General features: G+C 40.4%; 1 protein-coding gene across 3 annotated transcripts in view; it reads left to right on the top strand.

Annotated features, from left to right (window-relative positions):
• Positions 1 to 12,902, top strand: part of LOC124169001 (protein dead ringer-like) — a 612,609-nt gene extending 599,707 nt beyond the window's left edge. For 2 of the 3 annotated variants that reach the window (XM_046547458.1, XM_046547459.1), the window contains exons 6-9: positions 5,121 to 5,539; positions 7,226 to 7,339; positions 8,503 to 9,009; positions 10,291 to 12,902. In XM_046547458.1, the coding sequence (XP_046403414.1) occupies positions 5,121 to 5,539; positions 7,226 to 7,339; positions 8,503 to 9,009; positions 10,291 to 10,412 (1,162 nt within the window). In that variant the 3' untranslated portion in view covers positions 10,413 to 12,902. The remainder of the gene's footprint in view (positions 1 to 5,120; positions 5,540 to 7,225; positions 7,340 to 8,502; positions 9,010 to 10,290) is intronic. The other variant, XM_046547460.1, reaches the window with a different exon arrangement.
• The last annotated feature ends 6,030 nt before the right edge of the window (positions 12,903 to 18,932 follow it).

Consider the following 18,932-nt stretch of genomic DNA (forward strand, 5'->3'; position numbering starts at 1 on the left):
TTTTTTATGCAAAAAGTACTCCCGCTACCAGAAAAAAAAGTTGAGGGCCAATTTGGCAGGCACTTCGCGCCATTAAACGCGAGAAGAAATACTCGTAGATAGATTACAAATAAACCGCGGTCGGCTCAAGAAAGCAGTATCGACCAATTAAAAAATAAACAGCAGAAATTTCGTGATAGCTTCAAAATAATTCATAATTGGGTTTATTAGGGTAATCAATTTTATTAATTATTTAATCAGGTTTCATTTATTTCGCTAAAAGTGCTTTCTAAGTAATACAGTTCTTTAGATATGTTCCACACCCCGGTCGACTGGCGTGCGCAGTAGCAGACTGTTTGAAAAAAAATTCAGTTGATTGGCCTCACAACAGTGCTTAATTTCGTTAAGTATGGTACTTAATTCGATTACTTATTTTATCATTTTTTTATTTATTTCATAAAAATTATTTCAAAGTAATGAAGTTATGTATTTCGCGATTTTCGTATGAGATTATAATTTAAATTGTCTTAATATTCGGATGTTTGCCAAAATATGACACTTTATTCATGAATGATGGATGAACTTTCCTCTTTAAAATTTAAATGTGTAGTGTAGTGAATGAAAATTTAAATACACTTTATAACTTTATTCGCTATACTACACGATGCTTTCACATCGATTACGAGTGAAATCTTTTTCAATTACAATGGAACGATTCCGCCGCATATTACCTGAAACAACCAGTTAAACTTTATGCTTTTTGCGAAAACTTCTTGCTCCTGCTAGATGAATAAATTTAGTTCACACCTTCACAGGTTGTAAATATAGGTATAGTAAAACTCGCTTATAACAATCACGCATGTAACGAAATCCCGCCTATAGCGAGGTGAGTTCCCGGTCCCTGGACTTTCCTATGATCGCCAATGTTAATTTCGCCGCATGTAACGAGTACAGATGATACGAAATCCTCGGTATTACGAACTATTCTTAGCTCCCTTGGGTAATTGTTACGGACCAGTTGCTTGAATAAAGACGATTTACGGAACATTAGCTGGAAATTCTTTAGTAGGAAATCCTTTATTATGAATGTAACGAAATTCGGTTTATAACAAAATAGAACGATGGTCCCGTGAAATTCGTTACAAGCGAGTTTTAATTAATCTAATTAATCGTAGCGGGCGTAACTTGGTGGAAATTCATAATCGCAGGAATAGAAGGATCAACAACTTTGCTATTTCCACATCGTAATTTATTGACACCGACCATGGTTTCGTTACAGAGTAACATTATCAAGGTGGCGAGTTTTACTGTATTTGCGAGGGAGAGGCTTTTCAGTGCAGCCGGCTGGCAGTGTCGCCGTTGTCTTCAAGAGGGAAAGCCGAGTAGAAAGCGAGAAAGATGGCGGCGCGAGTGTGCATATACCACAGGCGGGGTCTGCCTCCAGCCAGGTCCCGTTTTGGATTGCCATTCGCGGTAATTATTAGCTCTTCCGAGAAAGGGAAGTGGCCGGGGGTGGGGGCTGAGACGAAGGCGGTTCGTCTGGTGGAGAGGAAGGGACGAGGTCTAGATTCAGGCGAGAAAAATGCGGACCCAAAATTTTTCCTGTCCGATGGAAAACGAAAGGGTTGCCGGGAAACAAAAACAGGTGCCTTTTTATGTAATATGGCACTTCGTGAAGCGGGAGAATTGCTTGAATGAAACTCTGCTGGTAGTGTTGAAAGATCGGACATGATTGCGAAACGTTTCACGGTTTTCGCACCGGGTAATGTTATCAAGTGTCGCTGGCGTTTCGACTGACGACTTTTCAATCATCTTCAAGGTGAAATTTACATCCACGGTGAGATTGATTGACTAGTCGTATTTCAAAGCGTCGGCGTCATTAGAATGTATCACCCGGTGATACGCCGAAGAAACTTTTCTGCCTGAAATTCAGCACGAAAATCTTGAATTGTTCATCGAACATGGCTGCTGACGCCTTTCACTACGCACTCCTCTTATGTTAGAATATTAGGTAGACGATGCAGGGGATAAAAGGATAGGATCTATAGATAGGATGAGGGTAGCCCATATTGTGAATGGAAAATGAAAGTCCTATTAGAAAGGGGAAGATATCCGCAATAATTCGTAAAAAAAAAAGGCATCCATGTCAACCTACCTTATGTGGTAGAATACTTGAATAAAATCGTAATGCGAAGTGATACTGTTCATAGTCACTTCTCATGATTTGAAGATATCCATGATAAATATTCCACAAAATCAAGCCTGAAACGATTTTATAATTTGATGATATTTATGTTCAATAAAAAATTGGGGGCGTTCGAGATGTGGGTCTTGAGAAGAATGGAGAAGGTGAAGTGAATGGAGAGGAACGACGGAGTGCTGGACATGGTGGGTGAGGAGGGGCAGTTTTGGATGAGATACGGAGGATGAAGAAGGAATGGATGGAGCCAGTATTGAACGAGGAGGGGGTGTTGAAAAAAGTGTTAGAGGGAATGTTAGGCAAGCGAGGGAGTGGAAGGAAGAGAATAGAGAATTTTAGATAGAATGAAAGGGAGTAGACGTTATTGTGAATTGAAGAGGGAAGTTCATAAAATGAGGGGAAATTGCCAGTATAATTCTTAAATACTCGATGGAAATCTACCTTTATCGGTTGAATAGTTTAGTAATAATAATTGTGAATGGAAAAGGATAGTCCAAGTGGATAGGGGAGGCTAAAAGCGGAATGAGGAACTTGCATGGGTCGTAGATTGCTCTAAAAACTATTTTGAATAAGTCAAATGGATACATTAGCTCGCAAAAATACCTTCAGTTTCTCCATTCAACATCAAAAGAAATAAAAAAAATTGCATTTAAAATCGAGAAAAATTTCTCTGAGCCGACCACTGCGCGAAGACACCCGAGCGTTGCCGAGGCCAGGCGTGACGTCATAGGTGCCTAAACAACCGTAGGGAGTAGGGAAATACGCTGAGCGCATGGTGTAAAATTTGTTTTGAGGGAGTATTTAGCCGCTCATCGTCACTTTATTTTGTTCTGTTATTCTTGGGAAAGTTTTCCTATTGCTATTGTGCCTAGATTATTACTTGGGATATTAATAATGCGGCATCGGGATGATGAAGTACAAGCGTTTCACTTCGTGTGTTTTGGTTATCAGAAAAATGGATGATAACGTTGCCACTCGTTCGAATAGTACACCTGAAATTCATCTACGTCTACATAATACCCCGCAAGCCGCCTAAAAGGCGTGTGGCATGGGGTGTTAGGACACCAGCCTTTTTTTAGGACACCAAAAATTGATGCCACGACCCTCATGGAATTTGTTAAGACAAATTATTGCTATACGTCGGCGGCAAATCGAGTTGTAAAAGAAACTTGTAATACTGGAGGATAACGATCGTAAGCTGTTCTGTTGACATTAGAGTAAGCTGTGCTGTTGAATTTGGCAACGCCGGATTAACGGAGAAGGTAGTCCTATCCGCCCTACGGTACGAATTCACAGCAAAACCGCAAAACAGTCTGCACACAATCCACATGTGAGATCGCGAATCGGTTCCGCTGCCAACACACACACAAGCTACAACCTATTTCAATAATATACGTAAATCCATAAACAATATACTAGCATATACCATAATAATATAGTGGGAAATAGGCAAATACTCTTATCAAAAACTGGATGTCACTATCACATTCTTATATTCATCACGTACAACTTACAATAACAGAACTCGTTATGATGAATACAACTATTTATTCACTGATTTAAACCCTTAAATTATCCCACACAAGTGACACAGGTGACATTTCTCACTACTATTCGTTGAAATAATGGAATAACAAACTTCACACACAGTTTTTATTTCAATAGCGTGATCGTGAAATGTCATATCTACGGTGAACAACGGAGATTAGCACGCCACTGACAATTTTTACACTACTGTTAGACATTTATTGATAGCGTAGTAGCACTTTTTACAATTCAATCACGATGGAACACTGATAACTCATGGCCGATATTTTTCCACCTTGTCAAACTTTGTGCATTACAACCACTGGCACTGTGATTATTAGCAGTAGCTTAACGGGAGATGTCACGTTGAAAATAACACTATTTTGGCACAAAAATGTTCCTAGATGTCTCCAATCAGCGAGCAAAAGTTGCATTGACTGGAATTCACCTCATAATACAAGCACAGACAGTCCTAAAGAATTCTCCGGTACCTACGAATAAACGGATGAAGTTATTGTATATAAAAGCTAAGCGGACATGAGTAAACATCAAAATCGTTCTAATTACATACTTAAATGAATGATATGCCGTCGATAACATCAACTTACAATTAACGTATCCCCTTTCCAATGGCCGTGGCTCAGACTCCTACAACGATGTTATTTAGGTATTATCAAATTTTTGGTTTAACTGCTCCAGTTTTATATTTTATGCCCTTACTCAGATATTAATATTATAAATAATGCAAAATACGAGGGCTTCCTAGCCTCTATCGTCGGATATTTATCTTTAAATATAAAATATTCAACACGTCTAACAAACGAAGCTCTCACAACTGCTGGCAACTATTACAAACAATCACAACAATAGCTTCGCGTGATGTTTAGGCACCTTTGACGTCATCGAGGCTTCGTCGGCAGTGGCTTGGGGGGTGAGGGAGTTTTTCCCGCGCTTTAAAATTCGTAATATTTATCATTAAATATCTCGCGAAGGAAAACTCAGATTTACATGCGGTTTTCTTTGTTGTATTCAGAAAATAATTTTCTGTCCGCCTATGAAATAAAAAAAATTCATGCAAGTTCCCCATTATATTAGCAAAATATCTTGTAGGCCTACACAGTAGCGGATCCAGGATAGGGACAAGGGGGGGGACTAAGTATGGGGTAAACTCCCAGAAGTATTGCGGGTCCGAGCAAAAATGCCATTCTATCTAGTGTAAATTGGATGTCCAAGGGGGGGGGGGGGGGCTATAGCTCCGTCAGCCCCCGCTCCCAAAGATCCGCCATGGACCTACCTTATATCTTGTAATGGTAGAAAACTTATATAAAACCGTGACACGATATTTTTTCTGTTCATAGCCACTTGCCATTATTAGATGATACTGATGTTCATTTGTCTCTTTTTCTCTTTCTAGGTACATGAAGTACCTCTACCCTTACGAGTGCGAGAAGCGTTCCCTGAGCACCCCTGCAGAACTGCAGGCGGCCATCGACGGCAACCGCCGCGAGGGCCGACGGAGCAGCAGCGGGGGCGTTGGAGGCGGCGGTGGGGGCGGCGGGGGTGGCGGGGGCGGTCCTTACAGCCCTTACGCGGAGATGGTGCAGCGCGGGGGCGGCAACCACCACCACGGCGGCAGCCCGCACCTCCCGCACCACCACCATCACCACCTGCACCACCACTCGGCGGCTGCAGCTGCAGCGGCCGCCGCGGCCTCGCTGCCCGCGCAGATGTCCCCGCTCAGCCTGGTCACCTCGAGGCCCATGGTCAACGGCAACGGTACGAGTAACCATCGCCACCACCCGGGGACCAATGAGAGCAGTCCTCTGGCCGGAGGTAGGCGGTCGGGTTCCAGGGCTCTTTTAACACGTCAGAACGAAAGGCAGTGGGCCCTTATAGATGAATTGATGAGGGAAGTGCTGGATGGATAGGGAGTCTCCTAGAATACTTCTTCAGTACTCCATGGAAACCTACCTTAATCGGAAGAATACTTTAATAATAATAATTCCGGATTTTGAGAATAGGTCATTTAATGAAGTAACTATTAAAAGTAACTGAGGCAGGCGGGATGTGGTGGAATGAAATCCTGGTTTAATGAATAAGAGAATTGGCAATTTTTCCAAAAATGTATTTGATATTGTAAGATGATTTTTGACCGCCAGGTCATTTTCAAGTACATAAAAATTATCTGACGGTCGAAACTCTTCGTGCATTTTCAGATAACTTTGTGAAAAAATCGCCATCTCTCTTTATCATTGAATCAGAAGTAACTATTCTTAGCCAACTTTTCGGACTCCAATACTTTCCATACTCAGGGCCACATTAAGAATATTTGAGGGTAAAAATGTACATTCATGCAACATCCAACACAAACTAACAAAAATACCATACATAGGGAGTTTACATTACCTTAGAAAGAATGTAAGGGTACTTTAACCATTTGTTCCATATTGGCAACCGTGTTTTGATTATTATTTATAAAATAACAACTATAAAAAATGTGTAATTTATGTTGAAATGCACGCTTTGAAGTCCCGATAATAATATAATATATAATCGGGAATAAATCCGGAATAATATATTAAATAAGATGTTGCAAAAAAGATAGATGGTCCCCAAACGCCCATATCTGGATCATTCTTATTAGAATTATCAAAAAGGACTCAATAGTGTATTGTGGGATGACGTCTTCTGACGTCTGACTTATCTGGAAATCCGATTTAGCTTCAGATTCTCATGAAACAGAAACTAGTTATGAGGTAGAGAAGGACTCCTTTCCTTTAGTAGTACGTATACATCTAAATAGATCTAATTGGAACAGGAACGTATAAGTATTTACAATTCATCGCATCTAGTGCTTCAGTAGGTACTTTAATCATATTGATGGAGGGTTGTCGTAGTGGAAGAGCCCCAGTTATTCAGTCGTACATTTGGTATTAAGTTATTTTTTGCTGTTTGAAACGTTTAAAAATTTTGAAATATTTCGGAGAGATTAGACTGGCATAAAACGGCTGTAATGAATTGATATCCAAGTCCAAGTATATTTCTCGTTATTGTTTTCCGCAGTTCCCAGCTTTGCAGCTGTCTCCTGGGCGTTTCGTTTAGTAATGTTGCAGGCAGATTAGTTGATCACGTTTTACAGATTAAAAGAGTCATAGCATATGAATTGATATTATGTAACTCTTCAAGGAATTTTCAAAAAAAAATATTTATATACGAAATTTATTATCTTCTTTGATTTACTGCTAAATTTTCATAGTATTAACAATTTAGTGTATCGATTTATTCAATTAATTTCTTAGAAATTATATTATTTTGAAACGATTTATTTTATTTGAGCCGCAAAATGTTCCATGGAAACCTATCTGCACCGATTAAATAACTGTTTTATAAATATCAATTCGTAACTAAGATCTAAAATGTAATGGGAAAACTATATTCGGCTCTGCCAATTGAAAAGTATGTAATGCAGTGTATGTCGTTGAATAATTTGGGAATCTAAACATTTATTTTCTCTTCCAGGTGCTGCACCAGTATTGATGCCCTCCGAGTTTGAGGCACGCATGGTTGAATACGTTAAACTTCTAAATAAGGAACTAAGAAACTCTACTAGCACATCTCCTTCTTCTAGGCAAGGTAAGTCAGAAAGTAAGAAGAGAATCGTCAATACAATTCGTCAAATTATTTCATTGTTAATGCTTTTTGTCCCTCACCAATATTTTAAACATTTGACAATGCGTACGCATCGAAAGTCTGCGATCATTATTCATTTTGACTTAAGTTTTTGGAATCTCTCACTCATTCAGTCCACCCGAAGGTTGGTTTGGTTAGGTAGAGCTCACCACGGACTAGGTCACTTGAATTAGGAGTGTGAAATATTTCGGTAATAAATGATGTCAGATAGTGAAGAAAGGACATATCTGTCTTCTCGTCCATGTTATTCTTGTATTCGATTCGTTTCTCGAGTCAATAATACGTGACCACGCAAGAGCCTATGTTTGGCAAATTACAAGCCTACGCATTTCCCTCTTATGTCAGCGCGAAACAAGAACTTTTACGGCTCGTTTGGAGGGAATTAATTGTTTATTTGTTCATAAAAAGCTTTTTTGTCGAGATATCAGTTTTGTGCACACAATTTTCTTTTGCTCTCCTGACACCAACCTAATAGTTGCTGTGCGTATTAAGGGCATCAGTCAGTAATAAACCCTGGTTGGCAGAAGTGGAATTTGCTTTAAAAAAACTGTCGGAACTGCTACCGGGTCAGGAACTGAAGTGCTGCCAGGGGCGCCGACTTATAAAAAATATTGCGGGGGCCCATATCCGAGGTCTTGCACCGGGAGGACGTTAAATTCAAAGTGTGTCGCAGCACCGAAACACTATCATGATTCACACCACCTGATTCAGTCAACCTGCTTCACCTTATAATTATTTGTTTTAACACATTGTTGAATTTATTTTAAAAGGTAACTATCGTCAAACATGGGAAATAAAAATAACCAATATATTTTTGTGATTTCACAAAGCATAATATAACTTAATTATTTTCTTGAAATATTGAGGGGGCTCCGCCCCCCCAAACGAATCTTTGAGGGGGCTCGGGCCCCCTCAGGCCCCATGGAGTCGGCGCCACTGAGTGCTGCCGACCCAGTGTTGGTCCCGTGACGTGTTTACTTAGTTAATTAGCACAATAGGAGGCACTAATCCTCCTTCACGAAGTTGAATTTTTTGTATTGACATTAAATGGAAATCCTTCTTTAGTCTAATCGTTTTTTCTTATCTTCTCCCTCCCTATCCTGCAGGGTCGACCTCTCCTCCGACGGCCGCTTCGCCCCGCGAGGCCCTCAACGCCCTCGAGATGTCTAGGCTGACCCTTTGGAACCTGTATAACTCGGCCGCCGCCGCCGCGGCCGCTGCAGCCGCCGGCACGGGCGGAGAGGAAGCGGCCGCCTCCGCTGCCGTCGCCGCCGCCGGCCTCGGCGCCCCTCCCGCCCCCGGAGGCAGACACCCCGCGACGCCCGGACCCCCCATGCCCCCACCGCCCCCCCAGAAGGAGGCGCTCAACCTGGAGGTGAGCCGACAGCAGCAGCAGGCGGCGATGGCTGCTGCGGCAGCCGCCGCGGCGGCAGAGCAGGCAGCGAGGAGCGGGATGGTCGAGTCCGGCCTCATGGTGAAGAAGGAGGAGGAGCTGCTGGAGCTGGGCCCACCGCCCTCCAAGAGGATGCTCATCGAGGAGGAGAGCGCGAGGATGCACGTAGGGGACAATGGCAGGGGACACCCAGGGGCCAACATCAAGATCGCCAGCCGAGGTATGGGGGCATTCAATGGGCAATATTCCACCCATTAGTTAGGGAGGGTTTAAGGCTATAACCATATTCATCAATTATTTTAATACTATTTCTACCTATTTATTTATCACATCCCCCGTAAACAGCACATAACGGCCTTTTACAACGAGGGTTTCCAATATTAACAAAGCACAACACAAACATCCATGCCCTGGATAGGGATCACCTACCCAGGCGGGATTCGAACCCACGTCCTACGGTTTGGCAGGCGAGGACTTTACCCCTCCGCCAACGAGGCCGGCAATAATATAATTCATTGTCTCGGGCATGACTTCATGGAATCAACTTAACATGACAAAATGTATAAAACTTGTCAATTCCACATAAATTTAATCCGGTACGACCTAGGTATCAACGTGGTACGTCATCGTTTGTAAATCATTTGGCCTTAAGGCAGCCAGAGGTTAATGATCATGCTGAATGATCATGAGAATGCAATCATTTGCCGCATATAACATAAAAATTTGCGAATGAACCATGAATGATCATTCAATGATTCAATGAAAATTACATCATCTTCTATTTTTTCTCACATGATCCAGTGAATGATGGCAGTGCGAATGATTTCATTCTCATGATCATTCAGCATGATCATTTCACTGTGAACATTGAGATTTCCATTTGAGGAGTAGAATAACCATGGCCAAATAACAGCAGAATTCATTCTTTTGGTTTAATATGGTTAGAGTCTTAGCCATGAATTTTGGGTGTTCAATGGGGGAGTATTCATTTTTAGGAGTTTTAAATTGGAACCATTTTCAATATTCAAGGATGATTTATTGGCATAGTGCATTAGAGGGAGGCTCATTTTGGAGCTATTTGTTGATAGGAGCTAATGTCAATATTGCCTTCTGAAGTTAGCTCTTGCCACCATCATTCAATGGTGGAACTCACCTCATAAGTCAATAGGGCCAATGTGGGAGTTTGAAATTTACACTTCCAATTTGAGCAGCTTTTATTTCTATTGCTTTTTAACATTGCAACCAATGGATTGAGATAAGAATAAGGTTAATAGTTTTAATCAGTAATTCCTACTTTGCTAATTCAATGACACGAAATGAATAACAATAATGTTTCTATGTATAATGTTTTGAAGACATTTCATCTAGTTTGATATTTAGGATGCCAAAGCTCTAGAATATGCCCTTGATTTCATTATGATGAACTATGATTTTTTAGTCTCTTGCCTTTCAAATCTTTCTATCTGTGACAAAATTGTTCATTAAGGGTTTTTTTTTCTAGGTGACGGACGCACAGGCTCTGACAGCTCATTGGTGGTGAGCATGGAAATCAACGGTGTCACCTACCAAGGAGTGCTCTTTGCGCAGACCACAATTACCGGAAGAGGTGGACGCCACTCTTGAGGGAAGAGGATTAAAGTAAACGAGAAGGACCCCAATCGATGTTAATCATTATGCCAAAATATTATGTCCTACAATTTTGTCTCTGTGGTTGTAAGTAGGGGGCTAGTGCCTAAATACTGTTTCCATTAGGTGGTGCCCAGTGATAGTGAAATTGGACTCGAATGGTAAGGTAGTGGGTTGCGCTACGAATGAAACCCTAATAAACAAGGACAATGACAGCACAGCAGTATTGCTAATGGACATGACTATTCTGCAGTGCCAACATGCAACATTCAGGATGAAGTGACTGAACTGAATGAAGACAAAAACAATCGTTTGCACTCTTAAAATCCCCATCATGGTGGATATATCAATGCTGTGAGATAGTTCATTATATTAATATGTTATCATTAAAGTCCTAGATGTATTGTAAGAAAAGATATTTGCAGCTCTAAGAGGCCCAACGTTTTGAGTGTTGACATACCTAGATAGCATTTCCTAGATTCCATTGAGAAATGAGAGAGTAGTTTAACAAAATGTTTAATTATATTGTCCTCTCTCTTAATTAGTGGTTTTTGTATTTATACAACGGAAGGTATGTATTTATATTTCCCTTTAAAAGTACATTCTGTGCAATTTAATGAGTACCTATCTATCTAAAATGCATTGAGTAGCCTAACTTGGATGAATGGAAATAATGTCTTCCATGAAGGTAACTGATGATGAAAGCATTGAAAAATTCACTTTCTACTCTTACATAGTCTTGACTTGAAACTTGAAGTTAGGAATTGGTAAAATTACCGCAGTATCACCGCTAATCCCTTTCAGATAATTTGAATTTAATTAAAAAAATTCTGTGATTATGGACTTCAAGAGCTTAATCAAGGGGAATCTTCTTTTTTTTTTTCAAAATAAAAAACTTATAAATTGCTTCAGCCGATGATTACTTTGAGACTGGGCATTCTCTGTGCCTAACAACTTGATTTCATTGTTGTTAGTTGATAGCTGAAATGTTGTAGATTTTATAGGGCAGTAAGAGCAATATTAGCCTAGGAAGGCATAAATTATATGACTAAACGCTGTTATGCATTCTGTTGATGTTAAAAATTATGCACCGGCATTCTGAAAGTGTATTATGATCTGACACAGCAAGTTGTAAATACTGAATACGGATGTATGTATCGATTATGCTTTGTAGAGCCGTATCCTAGTGGCTATGTGGTATACATTTGCGCTAAAATGTTCATCTACTCACATAAACTGGGGCTCTTAAGTTTTGATGGTCATTTTTTTAAACTATTTAATTTAAATTTATATAAGTTAACTCTGAGGATAATTTCCTCAGATTTAATTATAGGCATCCAAAAGACTGTTACTTTTATCTATTTCGTCAGCATTAGGTTCTTTTTTTTAGAAATGTGAAGCGGTTATTTTAGTGCACTTCTTTGTGAGAGAATGATGTCTAGTATGCGTGAGTAGTATGCTTGTTGAATAAATGTTGATTTGAATCTTGAGTGAGAGAGCTTAGGAAAAGTTCCATCTCCCAAAGCAGTCTTATCAAATGTATTTGTGCGGAGAATATTGTTCATAGAAATGACTTGTGTAGATTTCCTATTTCATATCAAAGTTGGTTGTGTCTCAAGAATCGTTAGATTTTAAAGCTTGAGAAACATTTCCATAGATAGGTACATGCAGACAAACACAGCTTTGAGGAGAAATTTGTCGTAGCTGCTTTTTATTCTTCTTCAGTTAATTACCTACAGTTGTCCGCAGATGAGGGAGTTGTTTTATCACTATCTACGGTGAAAAAAGTTCACTTCAGTGGTACCATTTAGAAATGGAATGTCCTCAAAAGGCTTGAGTAGATAGGCAGGCAAAAGTCAGTCAAATTTTGTGAGTAGTGATGCGAAATGATATGTGATTTTTTATGTAAGAATTTTCATTTTATGTATAAAGGAAACTCAGGGAATTTTTCAGTATCAATTTGCTGGTTTAATTACTGCTCTACTTTTGTTCATTGTATTTTGTGTCTACTTGTTATTGTATTTTTAATAATTTGTGTGATTTTTTGACATTTTGTTTTCTAAGTGGATGCATCATAATACTTAGGAAGTTAAAACTCTGAAAAGACCTGTTGTTAATAGCTGCACATTCAAGAATCTTATATTTGGGAAATGCATTAGTGACTGTGTGTCTAAAGCATTCTTGACGAGTGAACTACTTCTGTGGACCAAAGGAATGTGACGCAAAAACACAGGGGCACATGCATGTGTTCCTACAGCAACCTTTTCTCCGAATGAGGAAAGTATTCCTTTGCATGGACCATATCAAATGTAGAATGCTAGACTGGTGGTTTTTCCCAAAATTAAATTTTTGAATGAAGGTATTTCATCAGATGATTGAAATTTTATTTGTTCATGAATTCTATAGCTACAAAACATTGGTGTAATAAAGAAGCCTACAGAATTTGGCCTGTATCTGTCACATCAGTAATAAAACTTATGTCATCAATGTAGTATTTCATTCTATCTCCTGTCATATATTCGATCCTTGATGAGCTCCTCATATTTTAATACATGAAAGTGCCAGTGATCCCAATATTGGTGAGAACACCTCGAAGGGGGAATAGTTGAAGAAAAACATGCAATAGTTTTACATACCACAGTATTCATACTCGAACACAATAAATACATGTTCTTAGGGGGCATGCTGTGGGGTAGCCAGGAATTTCGTTTGGTGGGGGTTTCGTTCCAAAACCAAACAGTGTACCAAGTAGAGAGTTTTAAACTAATTTTAACACTTTTGATTTTCGAAAAAACTTCATTTCTCAAAGAAATCTTTTTATTCGTGATATTTCAGTATTTTGTATTCTTTTATGAAGCAAAGTAATGGTGTTAAAATATTTTGGGGGAGGGTCCAGAGTAGCGCTTTGCGAGAGTCTCGTCTCGGCGGTCGAGACGAGACTTTCATTTCTCGGCATTGTCGGGAAGAGACTCTCGGCGCAGCGAGAGTCTTGCCTGGGTCGAGAGTCGAGAAGTCTTGCCCCTTCGAGATTTCTTGACACAGATCAAGACTCCTGGGCAAGGCGAGAATTTCCGATGAATACCACCATCAGTCGATGATAGAGTTTATTAAGGCATCCCTTACGACTTTTACAGATTTTTTCACACAATAAAAATATTTTATTTAATAATTTACCTTCTGCATCCAATTTTTTTAAAGAGTGTGCATGATGCTAATAGAGTTCCCAATGAGAGATTTGGAAAAAAAAATTCTTTCCTTTTCCTGACCCCAATATTTAATATAAAATTTGATTCTTGGAGTGTAGATCTTTAAACTGAAATGTAAATTTTGCCGACGTTTCCATTTATTTACAAACCATTACTAGAGCTTTAAATGAAATTGAGCATACAATTTTGATACACAGACATTTTAAAGGGTTAAATCAATGTTTCTTATCATAGTAATTTATTTTTTAAATTTAATTGTTAAATTATTCAAACACAGCCAAAATGGCCTTTGCATTGAATACAAATCATAAAATCTGCAGCTTTAACAAGTATAAACTATAAAAAACTATAAACAGGATATTAAAAAGAAAAAAAGGGATTCAGAAGATGGCTTCTCGAAGCTGCCTCTTGAATGATCTGATGGGCATTGAAAGATCCAGGGAAGGGTGAGTACTCGAAACGGTATTGAAAGAGGTAGGGAGTCTGTAAAAAAGTGATCTCTGAGAGAAAGAAAGCGGAATTTAGGTTGGTGTAGTAGGTGGTTATTACGGACGGAGCGGGTGGGAATGTGGAGTGAAAAGAAAGGCAGCATATCTGAGGATCGGAACTTGCCATTTAAGGCATTGTAAATGAAGGAAATATCATGGAAAATTTTACGGGAGTATAGTGGGACCAATGATAAGGCAGGCATCACTTCAGAGCGAGAAGAATTATAGAGGTGAGGAACACGGTGTCGGACTACTGAAATAAAGAAATTAACTGGGCATTCAAGAATTTTAAGGTTGGAGGAACTGGCAGTGGAGTAAATTATGGAGCAGTACTCGAGGATTGGGAGAACGCAACCGGTGAAAATAGCTCTCAAGGCGATTGGATCGGTAACAGAAGTGAGTCGATAACGAACTCCCACGACTGACATGACTTTGGATTTCATATTGTTGAGGTGCGGAAGAAAAGTTAGTTTGGGGTCGAAAGTAACACCCAAGTCATTGATGGAGGAATCTATCGGAAAAATTTCATTAAAAATAGTGTATTTTCGAGGAGTGAGGGTGCGTTTTAAAGGAAAAGGTATGTATTTTGATTTGCTTGTATTAATTTTGAGTTGCCACTGAAGGCACCAGGCCTCGAGGGAATGAAGGGAAGACTGCAAAGACTGAGAGTCAGAAGTATTCTCAACTCTTTTGAATATTTTGCAGTCGTCTGCAATCCCTTGGGCTACAATGTTGCCCTGGTGAAAACACTTGCACATTCCTATGATCCCTAAAGCTGGCAAGATTAATTCTAAATTACTCCTGGTAGGGCCACCCATGCCAGATAGGTTAAGGGGTAGGAGGAAGACGAAAGGTAGTCCACATGATGGTATCTAGTAAAAAACATAGTTGGAATGGAAGTGGGAAACCCTACAACTACCTCTTCCCTGAAAATATGGGAGTGCAACCAACCCTCGGAAACTCATTGAACAGGACCCGCCCTCAAAGGGTGAGTGTCGTTCACGCCAGCAAGGTCTGCAAAGTCCTCGTGGTCGTCATGCATAATCCCTATCATCATCATCAGCCGCAGCTATCAAAAAAGAAGAAAAGAAGATCAAGAAGATGGAGAAGAAGAACACAGCAATAAATATAGGGACATGGAATGTGAGACCAATTATGAGAGTGGGGAAGCAAGAAAATATCAAAAGGGAAATGGAAAAAAGAGGATAGATATCTTAGGATTATAAAAAGTGAGGTGTAAGGATGGTGGGGACTACTGGAGTGATGAACATAGTGGTGGGAAGGAAAGTCAGCGAGGGGTAGCTTTAGTATTAAACAGGAAGATGGGTAAGCATGTGGTAGGTATAGACCAGGGAAGCAATAGGATTCTGGTGGTAGAAATTGAGACGTGACCCACCAACCTTGTTGTGGTTCAAGTTTACATGCCCACTAGCAATCATGGGAGGAAGAAGTAGATTAGGAGTATGAAACTCTTTAGAAACTAATTAGAGAAACTCCTGATAAGAAAAATCTAGAATTGATGGGGGAATGGAATGCCTCAGTCGGGGAGGGATGGACACAAAATAAGAGATCTTGGACTGGGAATGCAAAACGACAGGGGAGAGAAAGCAATAGAATTTTGCAGGAAAAAGAAATATTCATCACAAACATATGGTTCAATTATCATAAAGTGCAAAGGTACACATGGAAAGTCCAGGAGATTTGGTGAGATATCAGATAGATAGATTAAGGGAAAGTGTGAAAAACTCTCACAGCATCCCTGTAGCCGATGTGGATGCAGACCAAAACATTGTGCTTATGAAATACAATCCAAGATTCAAAAGGCTTATGAAAATTAAGAAGATGAGGAAATGGAATGTAGAAGCTCTGAAGAGGACTATGAGGAAAAAATATCAGGAACTAGTCGAAAATAGTATCCGGGTGATTGAAAAGATACAGACTGTAGAAGAAAGATAAGATAGTATGAAAATGGAAGGAGTCAAAGTGGCAGAGAGGTCAATTGGCTACGTTGACAGTTGATGGATAAAGAAGCTGTGGATTACAGAGGCAATGATAGAAGAAATGGAAGAGAGGAGGAAGTGGAAGAATGTGGACACAGATGAGGGCATAAGAATGTATAGGGAAATAAATAACCGATTATGGCGTGAAACTAAGAAAGTAAGGTTCCTTCCAAGGCATGGTGGAAAAGACAGTATGTATGAGGAAATGGAAAAGTTTCAGAATGAAGGAGAGATAGACCCATTGTATGCCAAGTTAGGGTCGCTTACAGGCGGTAAAAGATGGCAAGCCATGTGTAAAATTAAGACTAGAGATGGAAGGATGATGATTGAGTGAGATGTGGTTTAGTAATGACGGAGGGAATATGTGAAGGATCAGTAGGACAGCAGGAATTGGCTGGAAAGATTGACTTTAGTGGAGGGAAGTGCAGTGGATTTGGATAATTTTTGTCCAGGCATCTTAGACTGGGTAATTGAGAGATGGTATTATGAAGGCTTGGAAAGCGGTGGGTGGGGACAATATCCCATGTGAGCTTCCAAAGAATAGGAAATGGACAGTAGGAGGTTTTTTGAACTAGTATGCAGGATCTATGAGGAAGGATGTAGGCCTGAGGACTTTGTGGAAATGGTTCTAATTCCACAACAAAAAAAGAAGAAAGCTGCAGAATGTGGAGATTATATGACTATTAGCCTATTACCATATGGCGCGAAAGAGGTACTGAGGATATTGAACAGGCGAATGGAGGCGAGGGCAAATGAATATTTGGGCAAAGATCAGTTTGGTTTTGGAAAAGGGAAGTCAACTCATGATGCAATTGCAATAATCAGGTCCCTCGTGGAGAGGATCCTAGAATATGACCAGGATGTATATGCCTGTTTCGTGGATTTTGAAAAAGCATTTGATGGGGTGAACTACGTGAAGTTAATGGATATCCTTAAGAGAATAGGTGTTGATTGGAGGGATAGACAACTAATTCGTAATCTGTATATGGCCCAGACTGCGCAAGTGAGAATAGCGGATGGAGAATCTGGGTGGGCAAGAATGGGACGAGTAGTGAGGCCAGGCTGTCCTCTATCGCTGCTCCTTTTTAATATATAGTTGAGGAGATGGTACAGGAAGTGTGGGATGAGTTGGAAGCTGGAGTAAGAGTGGGAGGAATGATGTTTAAATCAGTTAGGTTTGCAGATAATCAGGCATAGATTAGCCAGTCAGCAAGGGGACTACAGGCTCTAGCGGATGCATTAGACAAGCTTGTGAGGAGTATGGGATGAGGATTTATCACAAGAAGACCAAAGTTATACAGTTTTGTAAAGCATCGCAAGCAAGGAATGTGTGTCTCATGATAAAAGTAGGTGGGGAAGAACTTGAGCAGGTAGAGCAATTCACCTATTTTGGCAGTGCATTAGAGGAAATAAAGGAGATACAGTAGTAAGGACATGAGGAAGAGAATTGCATTAGCAAAGGAGGTGTATATGAACAGAAAGTAGCTTACAAGAGGATCATATTGGACACTTGGGAAGGACAACGAAGAAAGACTAGGGGCGTTTGAGATGCGGGTGTGGAGAAGAATGGAGAAGGTCTAGTGCACGCAGAGGAGGAGGAATAACGAAGTGCTGGACATGGTGGGCGAGGAAAGGCATTTCTAGGTCAGAAACGGAGAAGACAGAAGAAGCAAGTATTTAGTGGGGAGGGAATGTTTAAAGCAGTGCTTGAGGGCAGAATGTAAGGTAAACAAGGGAGAGGAAGAAAGAGGATAGAATTTTCAGATAGAAGGAATTGGGGCAGGCCTAACTGCAGATTGAAGAGGGAAGTACCGGAAGGAATGCAAAAAATGGGGGTTGAGCTTCTACGGCCTTGGAAATTATAGAAAAGAAATTCTCAATCGGCCGTCTAATTCTCCCTGCTCGTCCTCCCTCCTCCATTACCCCACTATGCCACCAGCCAATCACTTCACTTCCCTCCCCCGTTCCCCTCTAACCCTCATTGCCATCGGTTTATGTTTAACACCCAATACTGTTTTAGTCCTCCCCCATTGGCCCCTCCATCTTCAACCCTCCCCATTCTTATTCTTAGTTATATTTTGGTTGTCCTATTGTCCCCTCCACGTTCAGCCTCGTGTTGTAAGTGCATTTGGTTCTTCCTTCAGCACGCTGAAGAGGGCTTCTTTGTAGCCGCAATACGTATATGTGTGTTTTCCTCATCCCCTTGCCAATCCCCGACGATGCTCTCTTGGAGCAAATTTTTCTCCTGGAACATTGAAGCCATTTACAGGTGAGTGAATGTGTGAGTGACTGCTGATTGAGTGCATGTGTTTCCGCAAATCACTGGTTATCTTTAACAGGCCCATCCTGTGAAGATTCCCAGTTTTTTGTGGAGCGAGAATCCTTAGTGGAGGTCCCTACAGCCCCCACAAAGGATCTTGTTGTGTATGTTTGTTGTGAGTGAATGTGTGAGTGTGTGTGTTTTGGTCTCACCGGTTGAGAGGCTGGTGTTTGGTCCCTGTAGGGAATTTCTCCCCCTTCCCGCACACCAACGCAGTAACATTTCGGACTTGCAAGGTGGACGAGCAGGGAGAATTATACGGCCGATTGAGAATTTCTTTTCTATAATTACTGGAAGGAAGGTAATGCTGCCAGAATGCTTCTAAAGTACTCCATGGAAAACTACTTTAACTGGTAGAATACTTTAATTACAATAATAAATAAAATTGAAGGGATCGTGCTTGCAGTCAAACCATCAGCATGTGCGGTGCAGGGGAGAAAAATGAAAAACATACCCACTGCAATCCTCTTTGATGGCCAGCCAAGGAGGAATTAAGCAATAGA

Source organism: Ischnura elegans, chromosome 12, assembly GCF_921293095.1.
Source record: "Ischnura elegans chromosome 12, ioIscEleg1.1, whole genome shotgun sequence".
Classification (NCBI taxonomy): Eukaryota; Metazoa; Arthropoda; class Insecta; order Odonata; family Coenagrionidae; genus Ischnura; species Ischnura elegans.